This window comes from Pseudochaenichthys georgianus, chromosome 17 (assembly GCF_902827115.2).
Source record: "Pseudochaenichthys georgianus chromosome 17, fPseGeo1.2, whole genome shotgun sequence".
NCBI classification, from domain to species: Eukaryota; Metazoa; Chordata; class Actinopteri; order Perciformes; family Channichthyidae; genus Pseudochaenichthys; species Pseudochaenichthys georgianus.
The window spans coordinates 22,086,266-22,111,614 of record NC_047519.1 but is presented as its reverse complement, the minus strand read 5'-3'; the positions used below and the strand labels follow the sequence as shown (position 1 = coordinate 22,111,614).

General features: G+C 42.5%; 1 protein-coding gene across 2 annotated transcripts; it reads left to right on the top strand.

Annotated features, from left to right (window-relative positions):
- yeats2 (YEATS domain containing 2) lies at nt 1-25,348 on the top strand. Of its 2 annotated transcripts, XM_034104614.1 has the most exons (30): nt 1-212; nt 727-832; nt 933-1,030; nt 1,194-1,286; nt 1,376-1,609; nt 1,737-1,855; nt 2,732-2,893; nt 4,318-4,429; nt 4,796-4,840; nt 4,925-5,093; nt 7,396-7,638; nt 8,158-8,325; nt 9,204-9,295; nt 9,971-10,150; nt 10,257-10,485; nt 11,048-11,206; nt 12,602-12,732; nt 13,607-13,753; nt 14,182-14,367; nt 15,584-15,968; nt 16,489-16,623; nt 17,521-17,640; nt 18,286-18,421; nt 19,461-19,537; nt 19,651-19,730; nt 20,950-21,154; nt 22,339-22,574; nt 22,709-22,783; nt 23,239-23,312; nt 23,931-25,348. In XM_034104614.1, exons 2-30 carry the CDS (start codon nt 733-735, stop codon nt 24,037-24,039), a joined length of 4,299 nt encoding a protein of 1,432 aa, XP_033960505.1. In that variant the 5' UTR covers nt 1-212; nt 727-732; the 3' UTR covers nt 24,040-25,348. The 2 variants fall into 2 exon arrangements, with proteins under 2 accessions (XP_033960505.1, XP_033960506.1); XM_034104615.1 differs by lacking the exon at nt 17,521-17,640.
- Nucleotide 25,349: the final 1 nt, after the last annotated feature.

The window sequence follows — 25,349 nt, the reverse complement described above, 5'->3', positions numbered from 1 at the left end:
CTGTTCTGTAGAATACTGGTCCCTGGTGGCTGTTTTGATGAAGTGCAAAGCTAACTGTCCACCACTTAGTTAGCTTACTTGTCCACCTCGAGATTTAGCAATTTACTAAACACAAGTGTGGAAATTGATATAGAATAACAAAGGATATGTTCCCACTGAATTAAAACACACGCCTCACACAGAGACGTTGCTCTGCAACACAGGGTGCTCCAGTAAGTTTGCATTTCAAATTGATTCAATCGGTGTCTACAAATGTGTGCTAACGTTAGCTAAATTAGCAAACAAAGATAGCGTTTGTTTAACGTAACGGGGCTACCGGCTACACGAAAGACAAGCACGGATTTATGCAAATACACAGTTTGTTAGACAGACTGGTGGCCTGACGTTTAATGTGTTCGTTAAGATAACTTGGTTCATTGAAGGCTATGGTTGCGCTGCTAATGTTAGCTGTGTGCATTAGCCTCACTGCTAGCCGGCTAATTTGATGCTAACTACCATCACAAATCCAAATCTTAAAGATTGTATTGTCATATACACAGCTACAGTGTAGTTATGCAATGGAAGTCTTGGGTCACTGGTTCCTCAAACAATGCACTTTACATATATACAAGAGTAACAAGACAAAAAACAAAGTACCATCACAACTGGCTGTGATATAATATTGATGTGACTAGCTTGCATTAGCTGTTTATATATGCATGTTTGCTAATATATTCTTCTTTGCAGGCAGCAATGTCGGGGATTAAAAGGAAAATAGAAGACAATGACCCCGATTATGATGACATTTCGCTGTTCCAAAACAGTAAGAGAAACAAAGCAGTTGAACATAATGGTAAGTTCATGATCTGAACCCTATCACAGTACATGTTGTGACAGCTTACAAGTTACTGTACTTATTGATCCCGGCTCTTTAATTTGTGTTACTCCTTCAGCCCGAGAAGCAGCGGTACAGAAGATTGAAACCATCATCAGAGAGCAGTTTTCTTTAGAGATGAAGAACAAAGAGCATGAGATAGATGTGATAAGCCAGGTATCTGAATGACTGGAAAAGTATCTTTTATTATTTTCATTATACTATAATGTACTTGTTTGTATCAGTGATGAGGACATACAGATGGTCACTTACATTTTGAGTTGTATGCTCACAGTTTAAAGAAGAGCATTTTGGTTATTTGCTTTTCACTATGTTGCAGCGACTCAATGAAGCCAGGAGGATGATGGACAAGCTAAGGGCATGCATAGTGGCCAATTACTATGCCAGCGCTGGAATAATAAAGCACCCAGAGGTAAGTTAAGATATGTTCATATATTGACAGCTGCTCTAAGCCAGTGGTATAGAACAGTGGCAGCAACCACCATTTCTTCTCTGTCCTAGCATGCTTCTAAGAGTGACCCTGCCATGCTGAACCATCCAGCCATCCGCCGGTTCCTAGAGTCCCCATCCCGGTCCTCTTCCCCTCTCAATCAGGGCTCTGAGACTCAGTCTCTGGCCCAGTCAGAGTCCGAGTCCCTCTCACAACAAGGAGAGGGAGCTGAGAGGGAAGGAGAGGGAGCATGGAGAGAGGACGGCAGCAGGCAGGACCGCAGACCAGGGCGCAATACCGGCAAGGTGAGTTCAACCGATCAAGCAGACCGCGTTATTGGTTATGTGATAAAGAGAAAAAATGGTAACAGCATTAATCTTGCATTTGTATTATCCTTCATAAATCCTTAATGTTCTCCATTTGTTGTTGTAGGACACATTTGGTGTGCCATTGTCTTCAGGTGCTGAGCAGAGGGTTACATACCACCCTACCGGAAATGAAGCCTCAAGACTGTATGCAAAAAAGACAATTGTTGTGGGGAATGTTTCCAGGTATGTAACTAAACTATAAGCACATATTTGACTCACTTAGTTTCTCAGGAAGTTGTCAAACTGTTTATATGATGAAAAGACACATTGGTAAATCCTTAAACTCTAACCTTTGTTTCTTTAATAAGGTAATAGTTTTCAGATCATAAAAAACTGTTCTGGATGCTCACATTTGTAAACTAGTCAATTCCAGGTGAATGCAAGATCCTCTCGGAGTCAAATGGGTCAACCATAAAAAAAAGAAAGCCGAGTCAAAGATAAAGCTAAAATGGCTTTTGTTTCTGTAGTCAGCAAAGTGGCTTGTCTTAGCCTTTTTGGAGGGATGTGTAAAGTAAAACCTATACATAATTTAAAAGGCATACATTGACTTAAGATTTTAGCAGGTATCTTTGACAACAACAAATGTACAACCTATAACTGTTTTTGTAAATGGGTGATGCAACTGCCATATATTTTAAAATCACATAAAAAAAGAAATGGAAAAACAGGCATCACAGGAAGCAACTCTGCATGGTGGTAGGAACCAATTTTTACATCAAATTGACCAGACTACAGGTGAACTGTGCACTAGAGGGGTTGTTATTTCAAATGAGTAATTTAAACGTGAGTCTTTAAACGTGAGTCTTTAAACGTGCATGTATCTCCATCACAAGCACGTTTAAAGACTATTTGTTGAATTTGAATCTGTTACAGTGAATAGTTAAGTTAGAAAAATGTAACCTGTTAAAGACAGTTAATAACAAATAAATGCGATTACATTTGTTTGAATGTACCTCTAATGTCAACTTATTAACCATTTAATGTATTTCATTCCCTGGCAGGTTCTATTTGGATCCGCTTCGATTCCACAATTCATTGATTGTTGTCTTTCATTCTCAGGTACATTCCACCAGATAAGCGGGAAGAAAATGACCAGTCGACCCACAAGTGGATGGTGTACGTCAGAGGCTCCAGGAGGGAACCCAGCATCGACCACTTTGTAAAGAAAGTCTGGTTCTTCTTGCATCCCAGCTACAAACCCAACGACCTAGTGGAAGTCAGGTTTGTGTGTGTTTGTTTTTCTACATATTTGAGACAAAGTGAGTAAGCACTCCTCAGTCATGTGCACATTTTCTGATAAAGGCAGGGCTCCTCTGTTGTTACACAAATTAGCACTTGGGTGCTGTTTCATGTGGACAAAAGACAATTTAAGTCAGAGAGATTTAAATAAGATTCACATGTTTTGTTGCCCACAGAGACAGTGTTTACTTCTAAATGCATATTAATATTTTAGGTTTGTAGTTTTCCTCATCTCTTTTGCCGAACGAAGAAATGAAACTCTTCTGAATAATAGCACCTTGATGCAACATTCAATTAAATACAGGAGTGCATAAACAGTCAACTGTTGTTCATTCACAGTGTGTGACTCTGACTCAGTAGTAAACAGACTGTTGTTTGAATCCTTTGATAAACAGCGTCCCCTTGTGGAAATGTAATGAAGCAGCCAGGTTAGTCCCTGTCAATCCTAGCTGAAGTGAAACATAATGTTTGTGTATTTTAGTGATATTTATTGCTAAATATTGCCAGCGGTTAGTATTTATGCAAACTCAGAAAAGAAATAATCATGCAGATTATACACACATCATTAGGTGGTGTCGATTACGTTATTTAGCACACCATGAGTCAGACTAGAAGTCAACACTGAGATGACTCAGAATGGTCACACCTACACAATTTAGTAAGAACAACATGCGTGTTAAGGTGTATACTTTAGCCCAAAGCACTTTGGTGTGTAGATTATTATGGCACGCACAGTTCATTTAGGAGTCATGTAGAAAAACGGATTTCCCCTCAGGGATTAATAAAGGTGTTCTGAGTCTTCATCTTAAAGGAACAGAAGAACAGCTTTCTTTTTGGTTAAGCTGTCTCATTTCAGTATTCATCCTCTAAAAGTGGCAAATGATTTAAGTTTGCCTGTGGCTTTTGAAAAAATGGTCTCTTTCATCAGTCAGCAATCCTCACCCTGAGCCGTAGCCTCCTGGCTGTTTCAGCTGACAAGGCAATCACGTTGCCGTGGCAGCCGCTCATAAACCCCCCCTGACTGACTCAAGTCTTCATTTACATTGAATCCCACACGGGCCCTGTGCCTTCTGCTGACTCTATACTGTGAACATGAAGGGATGAATCAAAGTAAAAAAAAAATCATTCCCCATAGTGTATTCTTGAATAGACACAACAATATACATGCACATACACATGCCCTTGTTAATGCAGGCAGTCTGTTCGGGGATGAAAACCTCAAGCTTCAAAGGAGAGAAGATGAGAGACCTTCAAGGCATTGATTTTAAGAGATATTAAGAGTCAGAAACCATGATGGGAGCTTGTTTTTAGTTTTTGTTCTCATCGGGCTGAATCCTTCACATTTCTTTTCCCCAAAGCTGATTTTCACAACTTTACATGAGCCTTTTTTGAAACTGTGTTCTCAGTGAGGCTCCCTTTCATTTAACACGTCGCGGCTGGGGGGAGTTTCCTGTGAGGATCCAGATCCACTTCAATGACCCGCGCAACAAACGTATCGACATCATCCACCAGCTAAAGGTCAGACCACATCACGAACCACATCGCTTTTTCAGGCTGAGACACCGTATTAATACACATGCCGTTTCAACTGAGATACTTCCCTGGTTGATTATTAGTGATCAATGTTTAGTCAAGGTGGCCTTCTTGACCTGTTTTATTAGTGCTGACTCAGAACTTGGCATGCACTTGTATGATATATGGGACGTACAACTTTGGGATTCTTAGTCTTTGATTGACGTCATTATAATCAGAAAGCTTCTTCATTGTATTGTACTTTACAGCTAAAAATAAAGATTAACTCCATTACTCAAGTATCTACCTCTACTTTACACTTTAACTCCATAAAAGTTTGTACTTCCAACAATCTTTTTCTATTTCCTGCAGCTGGACAGAACATACACTGGGCTGCAGACACTCGGAGCAGAGACTGTAAGTTATTCATATTTACTCTGTTCCCTGCAGTGACTTCTTTTCTCTGAGCTTCCCTCTGACAGTGAGCTATATTTATTGCAGGTGGTTGATGTGGAGCTCCATAGGAACTCTCTTGGGGAGGACTTCATCCCTCAGCCCTCTTCCTCCAAGGTGACTCACAGAGCAGCCAGCCCCCCAATGGGCGCCTCCCTGCCCCAGAGTTATGGACGCTCCAGTTCTCCAGTCCCACACGATGCCAGTGTGGATAAAGGTACGCACACAGAAACATTGAAGAAAAGTGAAGGGGCCCTTTTGACTTCTTGACCCCTAGTAACACTGGGGAGCAATATTTCACAAGTGTGTCCCATTTTGTTTTTGTCTCGCATGAAAACCCACATAGACAAGCAGTCCTGATGCTGCTTTGAAGCGGCTTTGTTGTGGTACAAAAAGAAACATACCTTTGCAAAAGTAAAGGCATTAAGAACATGACTGCTGGCTAGCAGTTCTAGATTCAAGCAATGCTGGATTTTAAATCGGCTTTGCGAATGTTTTACGAGCAATATCTTTAATGCATTATTGAACATGTTTGTTCAAGGTAAGTTTGAGAAACCGGCTCGAGATACACTTTTTGTTATATTCCATGGAATGCTCTTAACATCCGATAGCAATGAATATCTGAAGTGCTTTGACAAAAAACCATACAAAAATGTCCTCTGTGGAAGCCGTAGTACTATAAAAAGCACGACCAATCATCTGAGCCGGCCCGGCTAAAATGATTGGATGGCCTACCTGCCTGTCAGCCTTCCATCTGTGCACAAACTTATCTCGTGCCCTCATTGGTCATGTGCGCGTTCGTGTGTGTTGGAGGAGGGGCTCTGTGAGGAAGTGGCAGATTTTTTCCGGTTGTGTATTTTCAAATTCTAGCGCACTCGAGCTGATTTCTCCAAAATGACCTACCCCACCTTTAAGCCTCAAGGATACACATACATCGATTTGGTGAGAAACTGAATGTGAACATAACAAATGTTATCTACAAACTCCACAGACTAACTTTATCATCTCCATCTGCCTGTTGGTGGGTATTGGACTCCACACCCACTCTCTATAGCAGGGGTGCCCAACCTTTTTTGAACCGAGAGCTACTTTTAAAGTTGCCAGTCTGCCGAGATCTACCAGTCCAAATAGAGAGGCGTAACCATTACTGACAGCCTACTACCAGGTAAATACACACTTCTACTTGTATAAAACTGACCTTCGTACGATTAATACTTCATAAAATACTGCAGATCCTTTATCTTTCCTCTTTCTAATCTACACACATACAAGTATTTAACTGAAGTTACACAACAGTGTTGTTGATACAGAGTTGGAGTTTATGCACACGTCACTACAGTGGGTAATGTTTTCAAGAAACATTGAACAGTGCTGCCACATATGACACAGGAAAAAAGAAAAGACTCTGAACCCTTTCTTTGCCATTATATAAAAATAGTGTTGCTACAAAAGTATAAATTAGGCTTACTAATAAGACAACTCAGATCTGAAGCTACACAGGAATCTGCTGCCAAAATGCAATAAAAGAGACAACATTAATAGAATCAAACCCTTTTTTTGTATACAAATAAATGCCTTTAAAATAGGATGCAAGCAACACTAGTTTCTTAACCTGAATTGATGATAGACTATAATCAATTTAAGTTTGCATTCTTATACTATTTTGTACAATAATTATAATGAATAAGTTCAAACAAACTAAAACTTACTGCTGATTAATAACGGTATCTAACTTGAGTTTTTATTTTATCAAAAACCTGTTAAAATGCTACTGTTATTTTTACTGTCCCCCAAAAGTGCGTCGCAGCCTCCAGGAAAGCTTCTTTCACAACTTCGCCGTCTTTGAAAGACTTCATGTGTTTCGCAAGAACGTGACGGACACGATAAGATGCTCTGGTAGCAGCCTTGCTCTTGTTGTTGGGCCTGGTGGAAATGGACTGCTGTACATTTAGCTGTCCTTTCAGGCCCCTCCCCTTTTGGGAGCGTAGGGCGGAATTAGGAGGAAATTCCGTCTCGTAGCGTTTGTGCACTGTTTTGAAATGCCGCTCCTAAATGACCCTTCTTCGATAAAGCCACGCTCGCATTGCAGATGAGACAGATGGACTTTGAATTGGAATAGATACAAAAATAATCATCCTCCCACTCGGAGTAAAAATTATATAGTTTGGGCTTTTTTGCTTCTGCCATAATTGCGGTCTTGTGTGTGTGCGGACTGTCACTCCTGTTGACACGGACAACATCAGCAAAATAGTGCCCACTGCCCACCAGCCACGCCCCGACACATGGGGTCACGCTGGCCAAACTACAAAGCTTTGATGCGTTCAAGTGCATTATTCTGGCACAGGAAGATTATGTTACAGGACATTAACGATAAAACAGAATATTGTTGTTCTATTTTTAGACACATCTCGCGATCAACTGCGATCGACTGGTTGGGCACCCCTGCTCTATAGGTTGCATATCTTAACTCCAGTTGGGATTGGAATGGACTATAAATAAAAAAAAAACCTCTCTTCTAGGTTTCATCAAAGCGGAGATGGGCAGGTCTGCAGGCGGCCATAGCTCCGGCCTCACCGCTGGTGAACGCACCCCAACCCGACCCAAAGTTGCAGACAGGATCACACTGGGTACCCATGGCAACTCTGCCTTCCAGCCCATCACTGCCAGCTGTAAGATTGTCCCTCAAGGACAGACGCCAAGCCCTGCTGAGTCTCCGGGGAAATCGTTCCAACCAATCACCATGAGCTGTAAAATAGTTTCAGGTAAATGTCTCCACCCAGTGGCCATATGACAAAGTTAATTAAGATATTTGTCCAGCCTAACATGTCGCATAACAACCTAATTTCAGTTTTTATGCTAGGAAAGTACCAATACCATCAGGAGACACTGACAGCAAACACTTCACTGTCTTGATATTAGGCTTGTTAGAGTAACCATATTCACACGACTGATCCGTCTCATGTATTTCGCACAATTTGCTCCTGGCATTGATGCTTATTCTTCACTCGGTGGATTTATTTCAAATGAAACTCTTGAGAGATCAAGACTTCTCATGAGTTCCACTAGTTCCAAATTTGCTGTTCAATCTGTATCCTTAAATCAAAACCAGTTTAACTTTAACAAAATGAATTGGGTCACCGTCCAGCAGTGACGCAAGGATCCTCACCAGTGGCACACATGTCACCAAGAGGAAATTAATAGGCATCATTTCCATGTTCATTTGATTTGTTACTAACATCCCAAATATTCATCTCATAGCCTGTGAACTCTCTCTCCCACAGGTTCTCCCATCTCCACCCCGAGCCACTCCCCACTGCCTCGCACCCCCATCACCTCCACCCCTGTCCACAGCAAGCAGGGCTCTTCATCAGTCCTCAATAACCCTTACATCATTGTTGACAAGCCCGGCCAGGTGATCGGCATGGCTTCCTCATCTGCCGCCTCCACAGGTACACACCTCCCACTCGCTGCCGCTTGAAATTGGAAGTGGATCTGCAGCGAAATAGTGGAGCGGTGTCTGAGCGGCACACAGGATATCAAGATGTACTTTAGAGCAGAACACATGAAGAACCCTCATGGCTCTCCCTTACTCTGTGTGTTTCTCTCTTTATTTCTTGCTTGTCCTCTTTCCTTTTATGTCTTTCTCTTTTTCTGTGTCTCTCTCTCTTGTTCTCGTTTTGCACTCAAACTATGACGTGTGGTGAGCCAGCAGGAGGGTTGCTGGATGAGAGGTTACCATGGCGACTGGGCTGATGGGTTTCATGGCCAGATTTTAAGGATGAGACCCATCGCTCACGTCAAGTTCAGTATGTGTTTGTGTATCTGTATTTCCGCATAAACAAGATGATGCAAAGTGCAATTTGTCCGATGAGTGCCATTGTGCTCTCTATTCGTGTTTCACCCCATTACGGAGTTACATCCTCAAGGCTTTTGCATTTCCTGCACTTCCTCTCATCAGAAACTCCGTTCATATGCTACTTAGAAGCTCTTTACCCCAGATTGCTCACTCTTTCTCGCCCACTCAGCCAATCCCACTCCTTATCCACAAATGCACAGTGCCAATAAGAAATGTTTTATCAAGCTGGATGATGTGGGTGTTGTGGCTGATTCACCAATCCTGGGAGAAAACAGATTTAATGCAGTAGGCATGAGACACAACTTGGCTGGTCGGTTTCAACACCCCCGCTGAGTAACCCTGACAGGGAACTGTCACCTCGCCACACGAGGGCCGTGATATCTGTGGAAAGGATGGCAGGAACTGCAGTGAACCATCACCTGTGCACTCATCTCCTCCATGACTTATTCTGTGTGTTAATGTGTTCTGCAGGAAGCCCCTCAGCCAAACAGTCTGTGGCCCAAGGCGCTCGCTCTCCAGCCCCCAAACTTCACTCCGGCACCTTCCTCTCATCAGGGGTGAAGGTGAGTTGGTCAATGGTGTCACGCTTTAACAAAGCTAAAACGTCTCTGTTCCAAAAAATGTGCCGGTCTGTCCCTGTGGTATCTCTTTCTTTAAGGGAGGTATTAATAGTAGGACAGAGCTATCTTCGGCAGATGCGAGTGCCTTGGCAAGCTATTTAAATGGGACATCACTCTAAAGATAGGAGGGGGTGTGGGGAGCTTTGCAGGGAGAATTGCCTGGTTCTGTTTCGCTCGCTGTCAATACCCCGCTGTAAAATCCTCCCACTCCCACATGCTCATTATCCCGTCACAACCTTTAAAGAATTAAATATAATTTCCCTTAAAAATTCATTTTGATCACAGAGATTGCTCAGAAATGACATTCCTCTCTGTCATAGGCTCCTGCTGTGGTACTAAAGGCCAGGGCAGATGGGAACAGATGGAGAATACAACAATTTTTTCTTGATGAATAAATGATGATGCTGATTTTCAAAAATATGTTTTAGGAAACATATCTCCACACTGCTCTGCGTCTGTTGCCTTTAGGAAAAGAATAAGGGGTCGTGATTTTACAAATGGTTTCATGAATCACTAAATGATCCTTTTTGGTTAGATAACAGCTACTACATCTATAACTGGTTTTGGTTTTAGGGCTGTTTTATTCCTTTGCTTCATGTTCACTCACTGTTTTTGCAGGTTATTATTAAGCAGGAGCCAGGGGAAGTTTCGACGCAGCAGATGGTTTCCACAGTAACCAGCCAGCAGCAGCCTGCCGCTACAGCAGCACACCAGTTTGTCGCAGTGAAGGGAGGTCACATGATCTCCATGTCGGCCCAGAAACAAACAGGAGGGGCCACGGGGACCACAACTGGCAAGGTCGGACCCTTGCATATACGCACACACGATCACATGTCAATCATTTCTATATTAATAGTGATATGCAACAGTAACATTGTCTTCAAAACTTTTCTTTTGTTTCTAGATGTTAGGCATCCCAGTTAGCTCTACGCTCCAGTCTGCAGTCAAACAGGTAGCTATCAGCAGTGGACAAATTCTGGTCGCCAAGGGCAACCCTTCTGTATCCAAGGTGATGGGTGGGAAGCAGGTTTTGGCTCAGGGTCTCGCTAAAGCCATCGTCAGCGGAGCCAGTGGCCTCTCTGGACAGCAGGCGGCTGCCAAGGCGACCGGGGGGTCAAGTGGCAAGAGTGGAGGTCAGAGTTCACACACACACAGAGCAGGTCTATGTGACACTAAATCCTTGAAACAGTTCGATTTAAAGTCCCTGGATATCGAATGAACTGCTTGAAATAGTAATTAATAATAAGTAATACATCTCTATCTGACTGAATAGATTGCTCTTTAGATAAAGAAATAAAACAAGTCTGATTATGGCTTTTGCTTTTCAGACAACGTTGGTCTTAAGAAGCACAATTAATGTACAATTATCATAACAATAAAAAGAAAATGGCATATACACATTTAATTGAGTTTGAAATGAAGTCACTATTGCGCAGCGAATTATAATTACAATTTTTGGGGGCATACACAACTAAATAATAAAAAAAATATGATGAAATAACAAACAAAAAGTCAAATTTGAAAAACTAAAAAAAGAAAGAATTATGAGGTGAAATAATTTTTGTCTCAATGGTACTGCGTCTGTAGTGAACATACACTTTTCTTGGACAGAAGTCACATTTATGTTTAGCCAAAGACATTTTATTCATATTTTTACATGTGCAATATTGTTTTCTTTTTCTCTGCTGTCCTTAGTGATGGCTACTCTTCAGCTGCCAGCCAACAACCTGGCTAATCTGGCCAACCTGCCTCCAGGCACCAAGCTCTACCTGACCACCAACAGTAAGAACCCGTCGGGGAAGGGGAAGCTGCTCCTCATCCCACAGGGAGCCATCCTGCGAGCCTCCAGCGCAGGTGAGACACGCTATAATGACCCTTGAAATGCAGACATTTGGCTAAAGAACTCTGTTAATAGTTATTTACCAACGCCCTCTGCTGCTGCTGCTCGATTCTAGTTTTCAGTCACTTACTTATTAACACACTCCTGTCCAGCTCTTGGGAGCTGTTCAGGACCAGGGAAATATTCTCTTTCACTTTTAGTAGAATGTCTTTTTGAAGTTGCCACCTTCTAAAATACAAATCTGTGACACGCAGCAAAATGCATAACATAACCAAGCAGATATTGTGTTATTTAGAAATAATACCACCTCCACTTTAAAAAGTTGGGGCTTAGGTTATATAGTAAGGAATTTCCTAAGGAGTTAAGAAAGCCTGAACATAGTTGCTATTTCAGCTGTTGTTTTGCACAACTCATTACTTCTTATAATATATTGCTCTCCTTCTGTGTCTTTTACATGGAAGTTTGAAATTGGTAGCTTTGGGAATTTTCTGGATTGAATTAGTATCTGGGGTTAACATCCGGACTAAATGACTTAAGCCCTGACTTTTCCTCTGTGCCTTCATTTGTAGAAAGCTGTCATAAAAAGGTTACTGGTGTCAGTTATTATCAGGGTTCATACGGTCATTAAAAACCTGGAAAAGTCATGGAAAGTCAAAATGCTAATTCCAGGCCCTGGAAAAGTTATGGAAAACAATATTTTTGGAAAAGTCATGAAAATGTAACTAAACTTGCATCAAATATAATTTATATTTTATCTAATTGCCGAAATAGTAATACTATAATGATAATAAATAGTGTAAGTTATTTGTTTTACAACATGTTTCATATGCAGACTTTATTTTCCTGTTCCATGTTATAATAAACCATTTTCAGTGGTACCGCTAGGAAAGAGTCCTTTTTTTTGGTCATGGAAAATTAAGTAAAGGTCATGGAAAAGTCATTGAAAATCTTTGGTGAAAAAGTGTATGAACCCTGTATTATACATTTTGGGAAAAGTAAGAAACCCACTTCTCTAAGATGTGAAGCATGCTGGTGGCAGTTACAGAGTGTGGCTGCGACACTTCCTTCTGGACAGTGAGTCAGCCCTAGTCATCTTTTTCTCTCTGCTGTTTATTGAATGCATTCTGCGAGCCACAATCCCTCACACGGCACACTTTCTGTCAAATCGCAATGAGATTAAAGAGATTAAGCAGCGCCCTGTATGCCATTAAAAAAAAGAAAAAAGAATGTCACAGTACACCAACGTTACTCTGTACAGCTCTGCTCAGAATCATCTGTCCCAGTACAATAATACTTTTTGTAAATAACACAAATGATCGAATAGAGGATGAGCTGTAGTTATGGATGAAGAATAACGGGATTGTTCATCAGATGTTGGGCTGATGTGTATGTGGCTGAATGTAATTTAGGTCAGCAGTCCCAGAGCAGCTCATCGACAGGCGCTGGGGGCTCTCAGACCTCCTCCTCCTCCTCTTCATCATCCAGCAGTCTGCCTTCCAACCTCTCCTACACGTCCTACATCCTCAAACAGACCCCACAGGTGGGTGGAAATGCTCTAAAACAAACCTTAGAGAGATGCTTACTGTGGCATAAACAACATCTATTTTGATGTCTTTTCTTTTGTTGTGGATTCTTAATTATCTTTTTTTGTATTTATGTTCTGGCATATTTTGAGCAGAGTTTGAACTGCTTCATTAAAATCTGAAGGAAACTGAAGTTGATTTGCACATTCAGTATTCATCACCACAGATCTTATATTTGATGTCTTTATGGCACGGCAGGACTTGCATGCACAGTCTGCAGAGAGCTTTCTTTCCCTCGGTGAATCCTGATTTTTGTATTCTAGTATGGAATAGGTTGAGTCTGATGTGTTCCTAATGAGAGACATTCATTATAGCAGCATTGATCCTGCAGTCCGCTTTAGAACACTTAGCCAGCAGAATAAAATGAAGTTGCCAGAAAAGGTTTCCACTTACATTTAAAGTAACAAATCTGGATTATGTTTCCTAATAATGATCAATCTTCAGGGTTAAAAGTGTTTTCTAGGTGTGATATCTACAAGTGTTCAGATACACACAAACACACACACACTCCAGTTAAGAGCTAAAAGGATAATGCATTGATTTTTAGGAAGGCTAATTTAATTTTCTGTAAGCTTTTAGGGTAGTTGATGTCATAGATGCATTTTAGATGCTAGGAATCGTCATCCCCTGCACATTATGAAAATGTACCCTTATTGACTGCACAGTATAAATGGGGTTACATGTTTATCTTAGCTTTAAGACTGGTTCATAAAAGACTAAAAGTGTGTTAGTGCCGAGTGGGTCACATGAACACCATGAAAATGCCTTGACTTTGAATGCAAAGTGATATGATGTTGGATTTCTACCCATTCCCTAACTGCGTATCCACAGGGCACGTTTCTGGTGGGCCAGCCAGCACAGGGTTCAGGGAAGCAGGGGGGTTCCAGTTCAGCAGGCCATGCAGCATCATCTCCAGCAAATGTTACCCAGCAGGCCATCCGGGTGACAGCGGGACAGAAGGCTGCTATCCTGGCTCAGGTCAGTAAGGTTAATGAAACTGAGCGCAGCACTGATCCTCCACAATGTCTGATCCTAAGGGAAGCTGCTGTACTCACTACTTATTCACAATTCTTATAATAAGACCATTATAATTTGATTACTTTTAAAAAAACATTTTATTCTGTATGATTTGAGTTTTTTTATGAATTGTCTTAAACGTGCATTAACCCTATCACACACTGTAGGATATTAACATGCACATTTTATCTGACCCTTTTATGGATGACTTTACATTATTAAATTATGCCACGGCTGGTTCCAGAATTGGTATTAGAAGTAGCACTCCCACTGTGCTAATTCATCTTTTGCCACTTTACTTGCTTCCTCTCCATTTAATTATGTTCACTGTTGTGCATTGTAATTGAATGGCAGCTCCTGTTCAACATTGTGATTGTAATGATTGACAGGTGGTGGGCGGCTCCCAGGGTGCCCAGGTGAAGTTGTCCGACGGCTCTGTTAAGACGGTCACCGCGGCAGCAGCAGGCCACTTGTCCAAGCCCGGGACGACCACACTGAGGATGACAGGCGGAGTCATCACTGCCGCCTCCTCCACCCCCGGCCCCGTCAGCGCCGCAGCAGCCGGTCAACAACAGGCTAGTTCCCCAGTCGTCATATTCTTCCATTTTATTCTGTCTGACAGTTGCTTCTTTTTCAAAGTCATTGCAAACCAAAGGGCTGTTACCTTCAAAATGTTAGACTTTTTTTTGTTTATGCTGGCAAACTGGTTGTTTATGTTTCCAATAACTTAGATATTGGTACATTTCCACCAAATCCAGTTTGATTTAAAACATTTGATTTCATATTTCCCACAAAAATAATCGAACAGGGAATTTATTTCATTGTGATGAAGGATGCTATTGCAGATGAATAGTCTGAGTTCATACAATGTACTTTTTATGCTTTTACACAAGTGAGAGATACATGTTCTAGTGGTTTTCCACTGCAATTGAAATAGATGGATAACAGGAGGGACACAGTGTGAGTGCAGTAGCAAGGTGAGTGTTGTATTTGTCAGTTAGTTGAGATGTGTGAAGAGCCCTGCACGGTACATCAGCATTGGTGTGTTTGGGTGATTATGACTTCAGAGTCTGTGGCCAGGCCTCATTAACTCGGGGAATGGAAAGACACAAATACTTCTTAGAGGCTCCAACAAGCAAAATAAAATATGTAACAGTATGATACAGAGAAAAACACTAAATGTCCAGAAGATGTTGACGCAAATACAAAAGAGGGATACATCACTGCTGTTCCTGTTTTGGAAAAACTGCCCTTTCAGGACCGTTAATTGAATCATGAGGATTCTTCGTCAGAGAAATTGACTCTTTTGTCTCTGCGAATACCATAAAACCAGTGACCTGATCGGCACATCTCACTCCGAGAGCTGCACTGTAGCCAAAGTCCTGCCACAGTCAAATACGTTTCCCAGCACGTCTCATCTGCCCTTCTAAAAACCAATGTGTATTTTCAAACTGCTCACACAATAACAACTATCATACATATCTACACATTCTCTGTGATGTAACTGCAGAAGCGATGAGACGTGTCACCCCATAAAGTGTTTATTCAATGCCTAAAGCAAGTGTTTTGAAATGAAATGTGTCTCCAAAGAAACGTTTTTATTTTATTTTGTATAATAAATCATTTAAATGTACCTCTGTATCATTAAGTTAAAACTCCTTAACTGTCTTTTCAAACGTAGCTTCCCTCAGGGTTAGCTTAACTCACACACACATCGATAGAGGTCAAAATGACAGAAAACAAGTGTTTGTGTTTACTTCCGGGCTGACAGCTGTGTTTCTGTGTGTGCAGGCTGCCGATGGCGGGAAACCTGCCTCTCAGCATCACTCGCTCCTGGTGGCAGCCAATCAAGCGGCAGTGATCAATGCAGCTAAGAGCGCCAGTGCTGCAGCAGCTGCGGCCGCTGGAGGCAGCCTGTCCAAGGCGGCCGTGGCCTCGCTGGTCAAGGGAGCCGGAAACTCTGCCGCCATGACGAAAAGTGCTGCAGGCTCAACTGGAGCTTTAGTTACTGTGGCCAAAGGCATTACCAACATGCCTGTGGTCAGCATGTCCAAGGGTGCAGGGGCGGGGACTGTGGGGGGTGTGCCCAAGAGCAGCGGCAAGTCATTGGTCAATGCCGCCTCGCTGGTCACCGGAATGGCAGCAGCAGGAGGAAAGACGGGTGCTACTCTCTCAGGTATGCATTTAGAGATGAACTTTGCAGTGTCTTTTAGGTCACGATCAGATTCTTTACTTACATTTACTGAAACTAATTATTTATTTTTTTAATTAGTGTAGTTCAGCACAACTTTTATTAATTGGAATTTTGGCCGAACAGACGTTATAAATTGCTGTCCTTTCTTTCTAAAAAAAAGTCTGTTTGAGTTAGCCAACTGTTACTAGCTCACTTAGTTGCAGAATATTGCATTTACAATTACAATTGATTTTAAAGTTTAAACCCCGCTTGTAAATCTAACTCTGGGAGACAAAAAGAGATGAGGCCTACATGATAGTTAGTAAAACCACTTTATTACAAATTAATCAAAACATTTTGGCCATGGATAAATCTGGATTGGTACCTGGAATTCCAATATAGGATCAGATCTGTCCCAACTTTATATAAATACTGTTTTTCTCATCTGTTAAATTATTTAAATAAACGTATTTTGGGTCCTGCCGCATTGCTCCTCCTGTTGAATGTACTGTGCTCTGTCCAGGCATGCTGAAGATCCACTCTGGAGGCTCCAGCTCTCAGCAGACAGTCTTATCCATCCCTGCCAACCAGCTGAAGCAGCTGGGGGGAGGCGGTGGCTCTGGAGGAGTGCAGCCCATACTCATGCCTGTTCGGAAAGGTACGCCTGACACAGCCGTTTAAAACATTTGTTTAGCCAGCACAACACAACAGTCTGCCTCATCACTACTGTAGCTTAGGCCGACATTTTCTTATTACCAAAGATTGCATTGAAGGGTAGAACTCTGTTTACTCTGAATCTGTTCTTCAAGGGGATAAAAGGCAGTAGCGATGGCATTTGAATAAAACATGAAGCAGCGTTGACATTGAAGTGTCTGAAAAGCAAATACTGAAATAAAGCAAAGGATTCTGAGAGTGTAAGAGTATAAGTAGCCAGCAGAAGATTCATTCAGTTTCCATTCTATATGGTATACATCTATAATGTGTCATTCATCTTAGACTGAGGGTGTTTCTCAATGTCGAGTAAAGCTGCTCCAGAGCCACTACTTCAAGCATACTACGTCATCGAGTGCCGCCGAAGGACTGTTCCAATGTCAAGCATACTTGGAATTCTACCGAGCCCGGCGTACTTCGTTTGGAGAAATTTCGAGGCTGCACATGTGTAGACCCCGCGGTCTTAAAATCCCCACAATGCTTTGCGCATGGACCAATTTCCCCAAATCTGTGGAGGAAAATGTAAGGCGGGGCCTCATATGACGCACACCTGCACACTTGCTAGCCTTTTCCACTATTCGGTTTCCTAATGCCAGGAAGTATTCTTGCCTCGCTTCTGAAGCAAGTGACTCGGAAGACATGTGCTACCAAGCAAGCGTACTCGACATTGAGAAACACCCAGAGGCTCATACATCCACTGCAGATTCTCCTCTCTCTCTCTCTGCGGTAAACCATCTTCCTCTCCTCTCATTTTTCATCCAACTCTTCAAGCCCATTTACCTGATGGGCCATTGATCCATCCTGTGTGTGTGTGTGTGTGTGTGTGTGTTTCTTCTGTGTATAGTAATGTCTAAAGGCCCAGTCTCCACTACTCCCTCCTCCTCCTCCACCCCTGGAGCAGCTGGAGCCTCCCCAAGTCCTGGCAGACAGGCGTCCCCCTCCCTTGCCCTGCCTCTGGCACAAGGTGAGAGGGGTCCATCCCCATCCCCACTCCCCTCCCTCACTCCTTTATTCCCACCTCCATTTTCTACCATTCTATCGAAACATTGGAAAGAAAAGACAATACAGTACCAAGTTTTGGTACAATTTTAAGCTAGTGCCTCGTTTTTTTTTTATCAATACAACTCATTGATAGAGGTCAGACATTGCTGGACTAACTCCCAGCAACTGTATTGATCACACACCTAATCTCCCACATACCCTTTACGTCAGCTGCTATAAAACAAGTTCACTCACACACAAGTGCATCTACAAAACTACAATCTAAAGGAGCCCATTAGAAAACATCAACAGGCTTTCTACAAAAATGACTACCCAACTCACATAATGAGTGAACACAGAACATTTAAGGAATGCTGATATTCTCTTAATGGCTTCATACATTTCTAAAATATAGTCCTTTTAGTTGGTTCCAATGTTCAGGATTCAGGGAGATACCTTCCTCCCCCGGCTTCATCTCCCCACCCGAGTTCATCCAGTACTCTACAACAACAACAACAACAACAACAACAACAAATATATGTCTCTCGTCAAACATACAAGTGTGCAATTGTTTAATTCAATCTCTGTCTCACACTTGCTTTTCCGCTGTGTCTCTCTTCCTCCACAGTGAAGACTGAGCCCGGCGCCGGCACAGCTGTCACAGCTGCTCCGTCTCCCCCAGCGACCGCTCCTGTCCCCACCTCTGCAGCTACGATAGTCAAACAGGAGCAAGGGGCGGATACCTCTGCTCACGAACTCATCAAGTGAGTGCACGAGGAGTCACGATGCATCTCTGACTTACAGCGCCTGAACTGATTCTCAGAGGCGTTGATCATGTATGCTCTGTTAACAGGAAAGGTGTGAGTGAAGAAACACGTTTATTTAAGCACCCAAACTCACACTGAGTCATCCAGAGGGCACCTGTGCTCGGATATATAAATGTATTTCATCACTTAAAGCAACATCAACGTAAGATTCTGAATGTTTGTGACTTAGCGCTGATACAGATTCAGAGTGCAATTCACTTGCACTGCTGTCGTAAATATGGATGGGTATAGCATTACACTTGCATTTGGTATCATTAAACTACTTACTAATACTAGTGAGTTGACAACTTTGAAAATAATGCAGAACATCAAGCAAGTGCAACAACATCAGATAAGCCAGTTAACTTTTCTCACAATTCCTTAGAGCAGGGATTTCCAAACTTCTTTTCACTGAGGGCCAAATATATGAAGGGCTGGGTCCCTCACTCGAGGTGTATTGGCTCATAAGGTAAGTTATAAGTCAGCTAAATCAATCAAATATAGGTCAATTATGCTTCATACTTGAACATGCTTTAAGAAACACATCACAGCTCTCCAGAGGGTTTACTTTAGTGTGTTGACAGCTCATTCCTTCAAACTGAAGCCTCATATTGCTTATAAAAAGAGGAAATATGAAGGGTAGACTTCAAGCTTGTAATGTAATGAAGTTATTGGGCTTTTTTTGTATCAACTTAGATTTGTTGAACTTACTTGAATTGACTACATTTATTTGAAAAGTGGGCCTTTTAACACATGCAGACTGTGTAATATGTTTTCATTTTGTGAGCCATATTTCATTATGCTTTTGGAATTAGCTGAGGGCCGTTTCAAAATGGACAATTTGGACACCCCTGAACCCCGCTCCAGTTTCCACTCACCTGATTCCTTTTCTGGCGAAATTGACACAATGTTGCTTTAAGTGTTTTTTTGTGTAACAATTTCTCCATTGCACTGAATACCTTCTGGTTGTATCTGACTCTTGTGCTCTCTCTCTCAGCACTGAGCACATAGAGACCCTGATGCAGCTGCTGACAGCCGTGGTGAAGAAGTTCCCTCTTATAGTGCCCGATAAGAGTAAGTGAGCCTGCTTTCTGTTTGGTCTGCTTAAAAACCAGCTCCATATATTAAATCAGACTGAAAGCCTGTGGGTTTTTTCAAGCTTTGTAATGCTTTGTTTGTTTGTTTAGCTGAAGACTCCCATCCATTCTGTGCCTCCTCAACAGAACAGTATTATTCCTGGACTATTGGCAAGCGCAGAGCATCAGAGGTGACTTTCTCTTGTTGTTTTTGAATGATTGATGCTGTAGGTTTTCCGTGACTTTGAGTTAAAATAACGCCTCAGTGGAGTCAAACTGAAAAACCATGCAAACCACAGCTGCGATTATTAGTCAATAGAACATTTGTTGTCATGTTGGGGTTACCTTTTTCCCTTTCACTATTTTCTGGCATTTTATAGACTGTATTTCCTAGACTCATTCATATCTCAGAGCACCGACTTAATAGCAGTTGCTCTCCAGTGTCCATGGTGGGGGTGTCTATAATGCCAGGCTTAATTTGCATTCTTTGCAGTTTTGTTCTCTGTGTAATCTGTCTTGGTGCTCGGTGCTGGGACCCTGACTCAGCAATCTTTGTGCTTACCTCATGGCTTCCTATCTACCCAGTCAGATGTGTATCCCTGCCTGTTGTGTCCCTTCATCTCTTTCTAATGGGTTCATCAATAGCTCATGCAGGCCAGTCCATGTGTTAGCTGTCTGTTCTCTTTCTCTACAACTATAAAAGGCTCAGACTGGATATTTATATCTACGGGGCGCTAATTTACTAAAGGGCCAGGGGACTTGAAGCAAATCATAAGACAAGGCCAGGGGAGGATCTGTCACAGAGAGTTAAATAATGTAAAACTGTGAATTGTGTCAGCTTTTTGCCTTATGTACAGTAGAGAGGCTAAGCCAACGCTTCAAGCCTCTGAGGATCCGCTAACTTGACGTTATTGACGCACACATAGCTTGCCAGGTGAACAAAAGTCCGATACAAAGGTTTCAGTGAAATACAGTCCATTTATTTCCTTTTACTGGTGTCCGCAGCAGAATGAGTAATTAGGACACGCTTTTCATGATGAGACACCTTTTCTTGCACTCATTGAACACCCCCCCCCCCCCCCAGTGAGAGGTTGCGCACATGAGAGAAGGAACGTCTGTTAAACCTGAATCTCGGCTGTCCCACTTGTCACGCTGTGTTTTCGGAATCTGTTATACAAGGCAAACAGATTTGCAAGGATGGGCTTTTTAATCGTGTGTGTGTGTGTGTGTGTGTGTGTGTGTGTGTGTGTGTGTGTGTGTGTGTGTGTGTGTGTGTGTGTGTGTGTGTGTGTGTGTGTGTGTGTGTGTGTGTGTGTGTGTGTGTGTGTGTGTGTGTGTGTGTGTGTGTGTGTGTGTGTGTGTGTGTGTGTGTGTGTGTGTGTGTGTGTGTGTGTGTGTGTGTGTGTGTAGCTTCAGCGGGCGGTGGCAGTAAAGCGGCTGGTCCAGGATGTGTTGGACCGCTCGCCCCGCCTGCAGGCCCTCACCCCCCCAAAGACCAGAGAGGTGGTGCAGTGGTGCCGGCAGAGGGGCTACACGCCGCCTGACCTCGAGCCCCAACGCAAGAACGACGACGAGTCCATCGAGGACATCCTCACGCAGATAGACAACGAGCCCGGTGAGTTTGTGTGTGTTTTGGGGGAATAGATTTCACGGTTTTCCATCAGCTCAGAGTGGATCAATATTCTCCCTTCAGTGTTGCATGTGTGGGCGTAGTGCTTCTGCAGATACCACTCGGTCCAGTAATGTGTTGGCAGTCCAGTAGTGTGTGAGGGCGGGCGGTGTGCAGCCTCACTGTTTTTGTTCAGGCGTCTTTTATTCAGAAAGAATTCTCATTAATTCTGTCTTTTGTCTGTAAAGGGTGAGAGACAAACTGCTTAGCTCAGTGAGTCACACACCGCCTGAGCCAGACAATATGATAATCTGTGTTTGTGTTTTCCTCGTCCTCCTTCATGCACAAATGTTTTGATTTTTAATTATTGCATTGTTTGACCGGTTTAACGAGCCACAATTACACAAAATGTCTCTTAAAGGTCTCCTATCATGCAAAATGCACTTTTTGATGTCTTTTGTACATGAATATGTGTCCCAGGTGTGTCACAAAGTGTCCAAAAATACAACCCTCTCTCTTTTCCTCCGTACCGAAATCTCTAAAAACGGGGGTACAACGGAGCCGATCCAGATTCGCTGCTACTATCAGAAATGTCGCGATCAGAAACGATGCGTGACGCGTTTTGGAAGTAATTTAGTCTTTGTTCACATTAGCAAGCATCGCTAACACTCAGAGCTAACCTGTACTGGAGAGAGTATGTATAAAAAAGCAGGATATAAAAGGAACTCACCTTGTGCTGAACCCGTGAGAGAAAAAGCCGTTGAGCTCCACACTGTTTCAGAAATAATCCTTGATGTGGTTTGGAACATAATATGGCGTTTAATCAAGGCAACGTTTAGCTGAGTATCTGGGTAGAATTCTCCTGCATGAGCTCTCGTCTCGGCTCTCTCTTTTTTTTTTCCCCTTTTTTTTTAAAGCTGCAAACCCAGAATAAGCACTCCTCTAGCGCGGCTGAAATAGAGAGGTATGAGGCAATGACTAGAATGGGTGATCTGTTAGGTATTTTGAGCAAAACACTTCATAGACATGTTTTTTATATTTCTAAGACCTATAATATATGCCTAAAGATATTATAATAGGACACCTTTAATATGTATCTTTTAAACACACAGCAAGCCACTAAGTGAATCACCAATGCTGTTACAGTTTGTGAACCGGTGTGTTAAATGTGAATGTGACTCGCTCTGCAGAGTGCCCGACGACCCTGAGCAGCTGTGAGGAGCTGGTGCTGCGGCTGGAGCAGATGCAGGCTCTGCTGAAGACTGAGCCGGAGGAGGCAGACGACAGGATCGTGGACATCGTCACTGTGACCCCCCCATGCCAGAAACTAAAGGTCAAAGAAGAGGAGCAAGAGGCTGATGCTGAGCCCAAGTTCTTCCTGGGGCCATGCATGTCTGCTCAGTTTGTGGGTGACACAGCACAGCAGGTCAGAAAGGGAAAATGCTTTGATGGTTTAACCAATACAATCCTGTTGTTGTGTTGCTTCTATTCTGATGTTACAGTTAGAAGAAGCTGCACAACTGTCCATTTGATATAATGTCTCCTCACTCTCTCTCTCAGATCGGGGTGAACTTCCAGCCAGTCGAGGTGGAGAAGAATGTGTATGCTCCAGTTGTTGAAGCCATGATTCTGAAGGTCAGTCACTATACAGGCCAGAACAGAGAAACAAAGTTTCCATTTCCAGCAGCATAACGTTACCTTCACATACCCTTGAGTAGAATAATGCATACTCTATATCGGAGATGTTCCCCTGCACATTATTGCTTGTTTGATCTTGTACTGTACGAGAGAGTGGGTCGCTTTGGGACTAATGGTGTGTGTGTGTGTGTGTGTGTGTGTGTGTGTGTGTGTGTGTGTGTGTGTGTGTGTGTGTGTGTGTGTGTGTGTGTGTGTGTGTGTGTGTGTGTGGTGTGTGTGTGTGTGTGTGTGTGTGTGTGTGTGTGTGTGTGTGTGTGTGTGTGTGTGTGTGTGTGTGTGTGTGTGTGTGTGTGTGTGTGTGTGTGTGTGTGTGTGTGTGTGTGTGTGTGTGTGTGTGTGTGTGTGTGTGTGTGTGTGTGTGTGTGTGTGTGTGTGTGTGTGTGTGTGTGTAGGCTACTGAACAGTTTGCCAGTGACATCCTGAGAGAAGCTCTGGCTGGGGCGTTCGCCAAATCCCCTCAGAACAGGTCAGCCGGTTTTTTTTCTCTCTCGGCCTCTATAATGCAACCTGCCTAATGCTCCGTTTTTCACATTTATTCGTTTTATCCAGGGCTTGCCCAAGCAACCAGTTTGCTACTACTTATTCCAAACGTATCCATACCAGGAAATATCTATAAATAGCATTGCATGAATAGATATTTTATCATAACTGTTTAAAACAGAATATACAGAAACCTAAATTAAGTAATGTAAACTGAAGTAAAAAATATTGAGTAGCTGTTTTGGCCTGAATGAGATCACCTACTGAAGAGATCTGAAATTATATTGACTATTCAGTTATGCTAGGGATATTCTAGGTACTAAAAAGCAACAAACGGCTCAAGGTTAAATACATTTCTAGCATTTTCCAAACAGCAGATTGTGTTTAATGCTCTGTAGTAAACCTGGAAACATCTGCCACTTTCATGACCAGCTCACCTGCGGGAACCAGGGAAATGTGCATGATGTCAGATAACAGGGCACTTTACTAATAAAAGACCTGAAAATGCATTGATTCATATCTTATTATATAACAGTCATAAAGCAGTGATAACACATGTCTCCTGTGTGTTGCGCCATGTTTAAATGACCTTGGTGTTTTGCAGGGCTCCGAGAGAGATCACAGCCATGAACATCCACCAGGCGGTCAGTAGCGTCCCCACCTGTGACTTCCTCACCAACACACACATGGGTTACCTGTCCAAGGACAATTGAGGCATAACAAGAAGACATTGACTGGTAACCGACCCCTACAGGGATGTGAGGACTGTTCGACCTCCTGCTTATGACAGAGAGACTCTTTGAAGTGCGAGAACATTCACATCTGGATGTAGTCCTGTTGCCTCAGGTTGCGCAGTAATAACTAATGTACTGTATTCATTAACTTAATTACAGAAGGACCCAGCTTGCTCCTCACAGCAGCCGAATAACAATTTCTAACACTCTTGTATCATTTTAGTCCTAATGTACCCAGAAACAGCGTCGTGGGACCGGCGTCATTTGATTTTGAGAGGCTGTTGTGCGCTAGCTTACCTCATAACAAGATTATTTTAATGATGAAGTGTTTCCTACTAGACAGCCACCTAGTCAGCAGGGGAAATGAAGCCTGAGTGACTTACAAAAAAAACAAAACCTCATCAGACAGCTGTCCCCCCCCTTGATTCTTCACCCTGCTCACAGGTTCAGTTAACAGCCGAGGTGAAGCACAGATTCACAGCGGGTTGTAAACACTAATGAACATCTGGGTATTAGAGTTTCTATCAATCAAGTTGATAGTAATGTCTGCTGGGCAAAACAAGGATTTTATTCCAAAAGTGTCGTTGCTACAGCAACTGTCTGCGAACATCCTTTGTTGTGTTTCAGTGTCACCTGCCAGCTGAATTCTGGCTCTTACAATACCGCTGTTTTTAAGGGTCCACGAGAAGAGGTAACTGATTCATGTTTCTTATATTTAAGTTGCAGTGTTTTATGAAGGGTTATAAAAAAAAAAACAAGACAAAGTCTACTGAACAAAACATGTCATACATATCTTAATATGTATCTACTCCCACTTAAAAATAGGTTCAGTTGAAAGTGATTTTAAGTGTTCTGGTTGGCAACCATAATCATGTGATGTACACAGTATATATGACCAATTTGAAATAGATGGTGTTTTCAAATCCTGTTTTATTTTTTTATCCAATAACAATAACTGCGAACAGTAATGCCCTAACAGTAGTGAGTGTGTGTATGAATATGTGCGTATAGTGGATGTTGTCGTCACAAAAGTGAATGCATTTGATGGTAAGTGAGTGCGCTGTGTGTGTTTTGTGGGCTGATGTAGTGTTGGTAAATCTGTTTGATGTGGAGCTTTGCATTATGTTAATGTGAGGATGATTGGATGAGTGGAAGTGTTTGGCCTGAGTGGTTGTGATGCCTGTTCAACCAAATTAGTGTAGAAGGTTACCAAACGTTGTATTCTCATGTTTCAGTGCAAAACCAAAAATATAATCAATATTCTTGTAATAAAAAAGGAAAAACTCGAC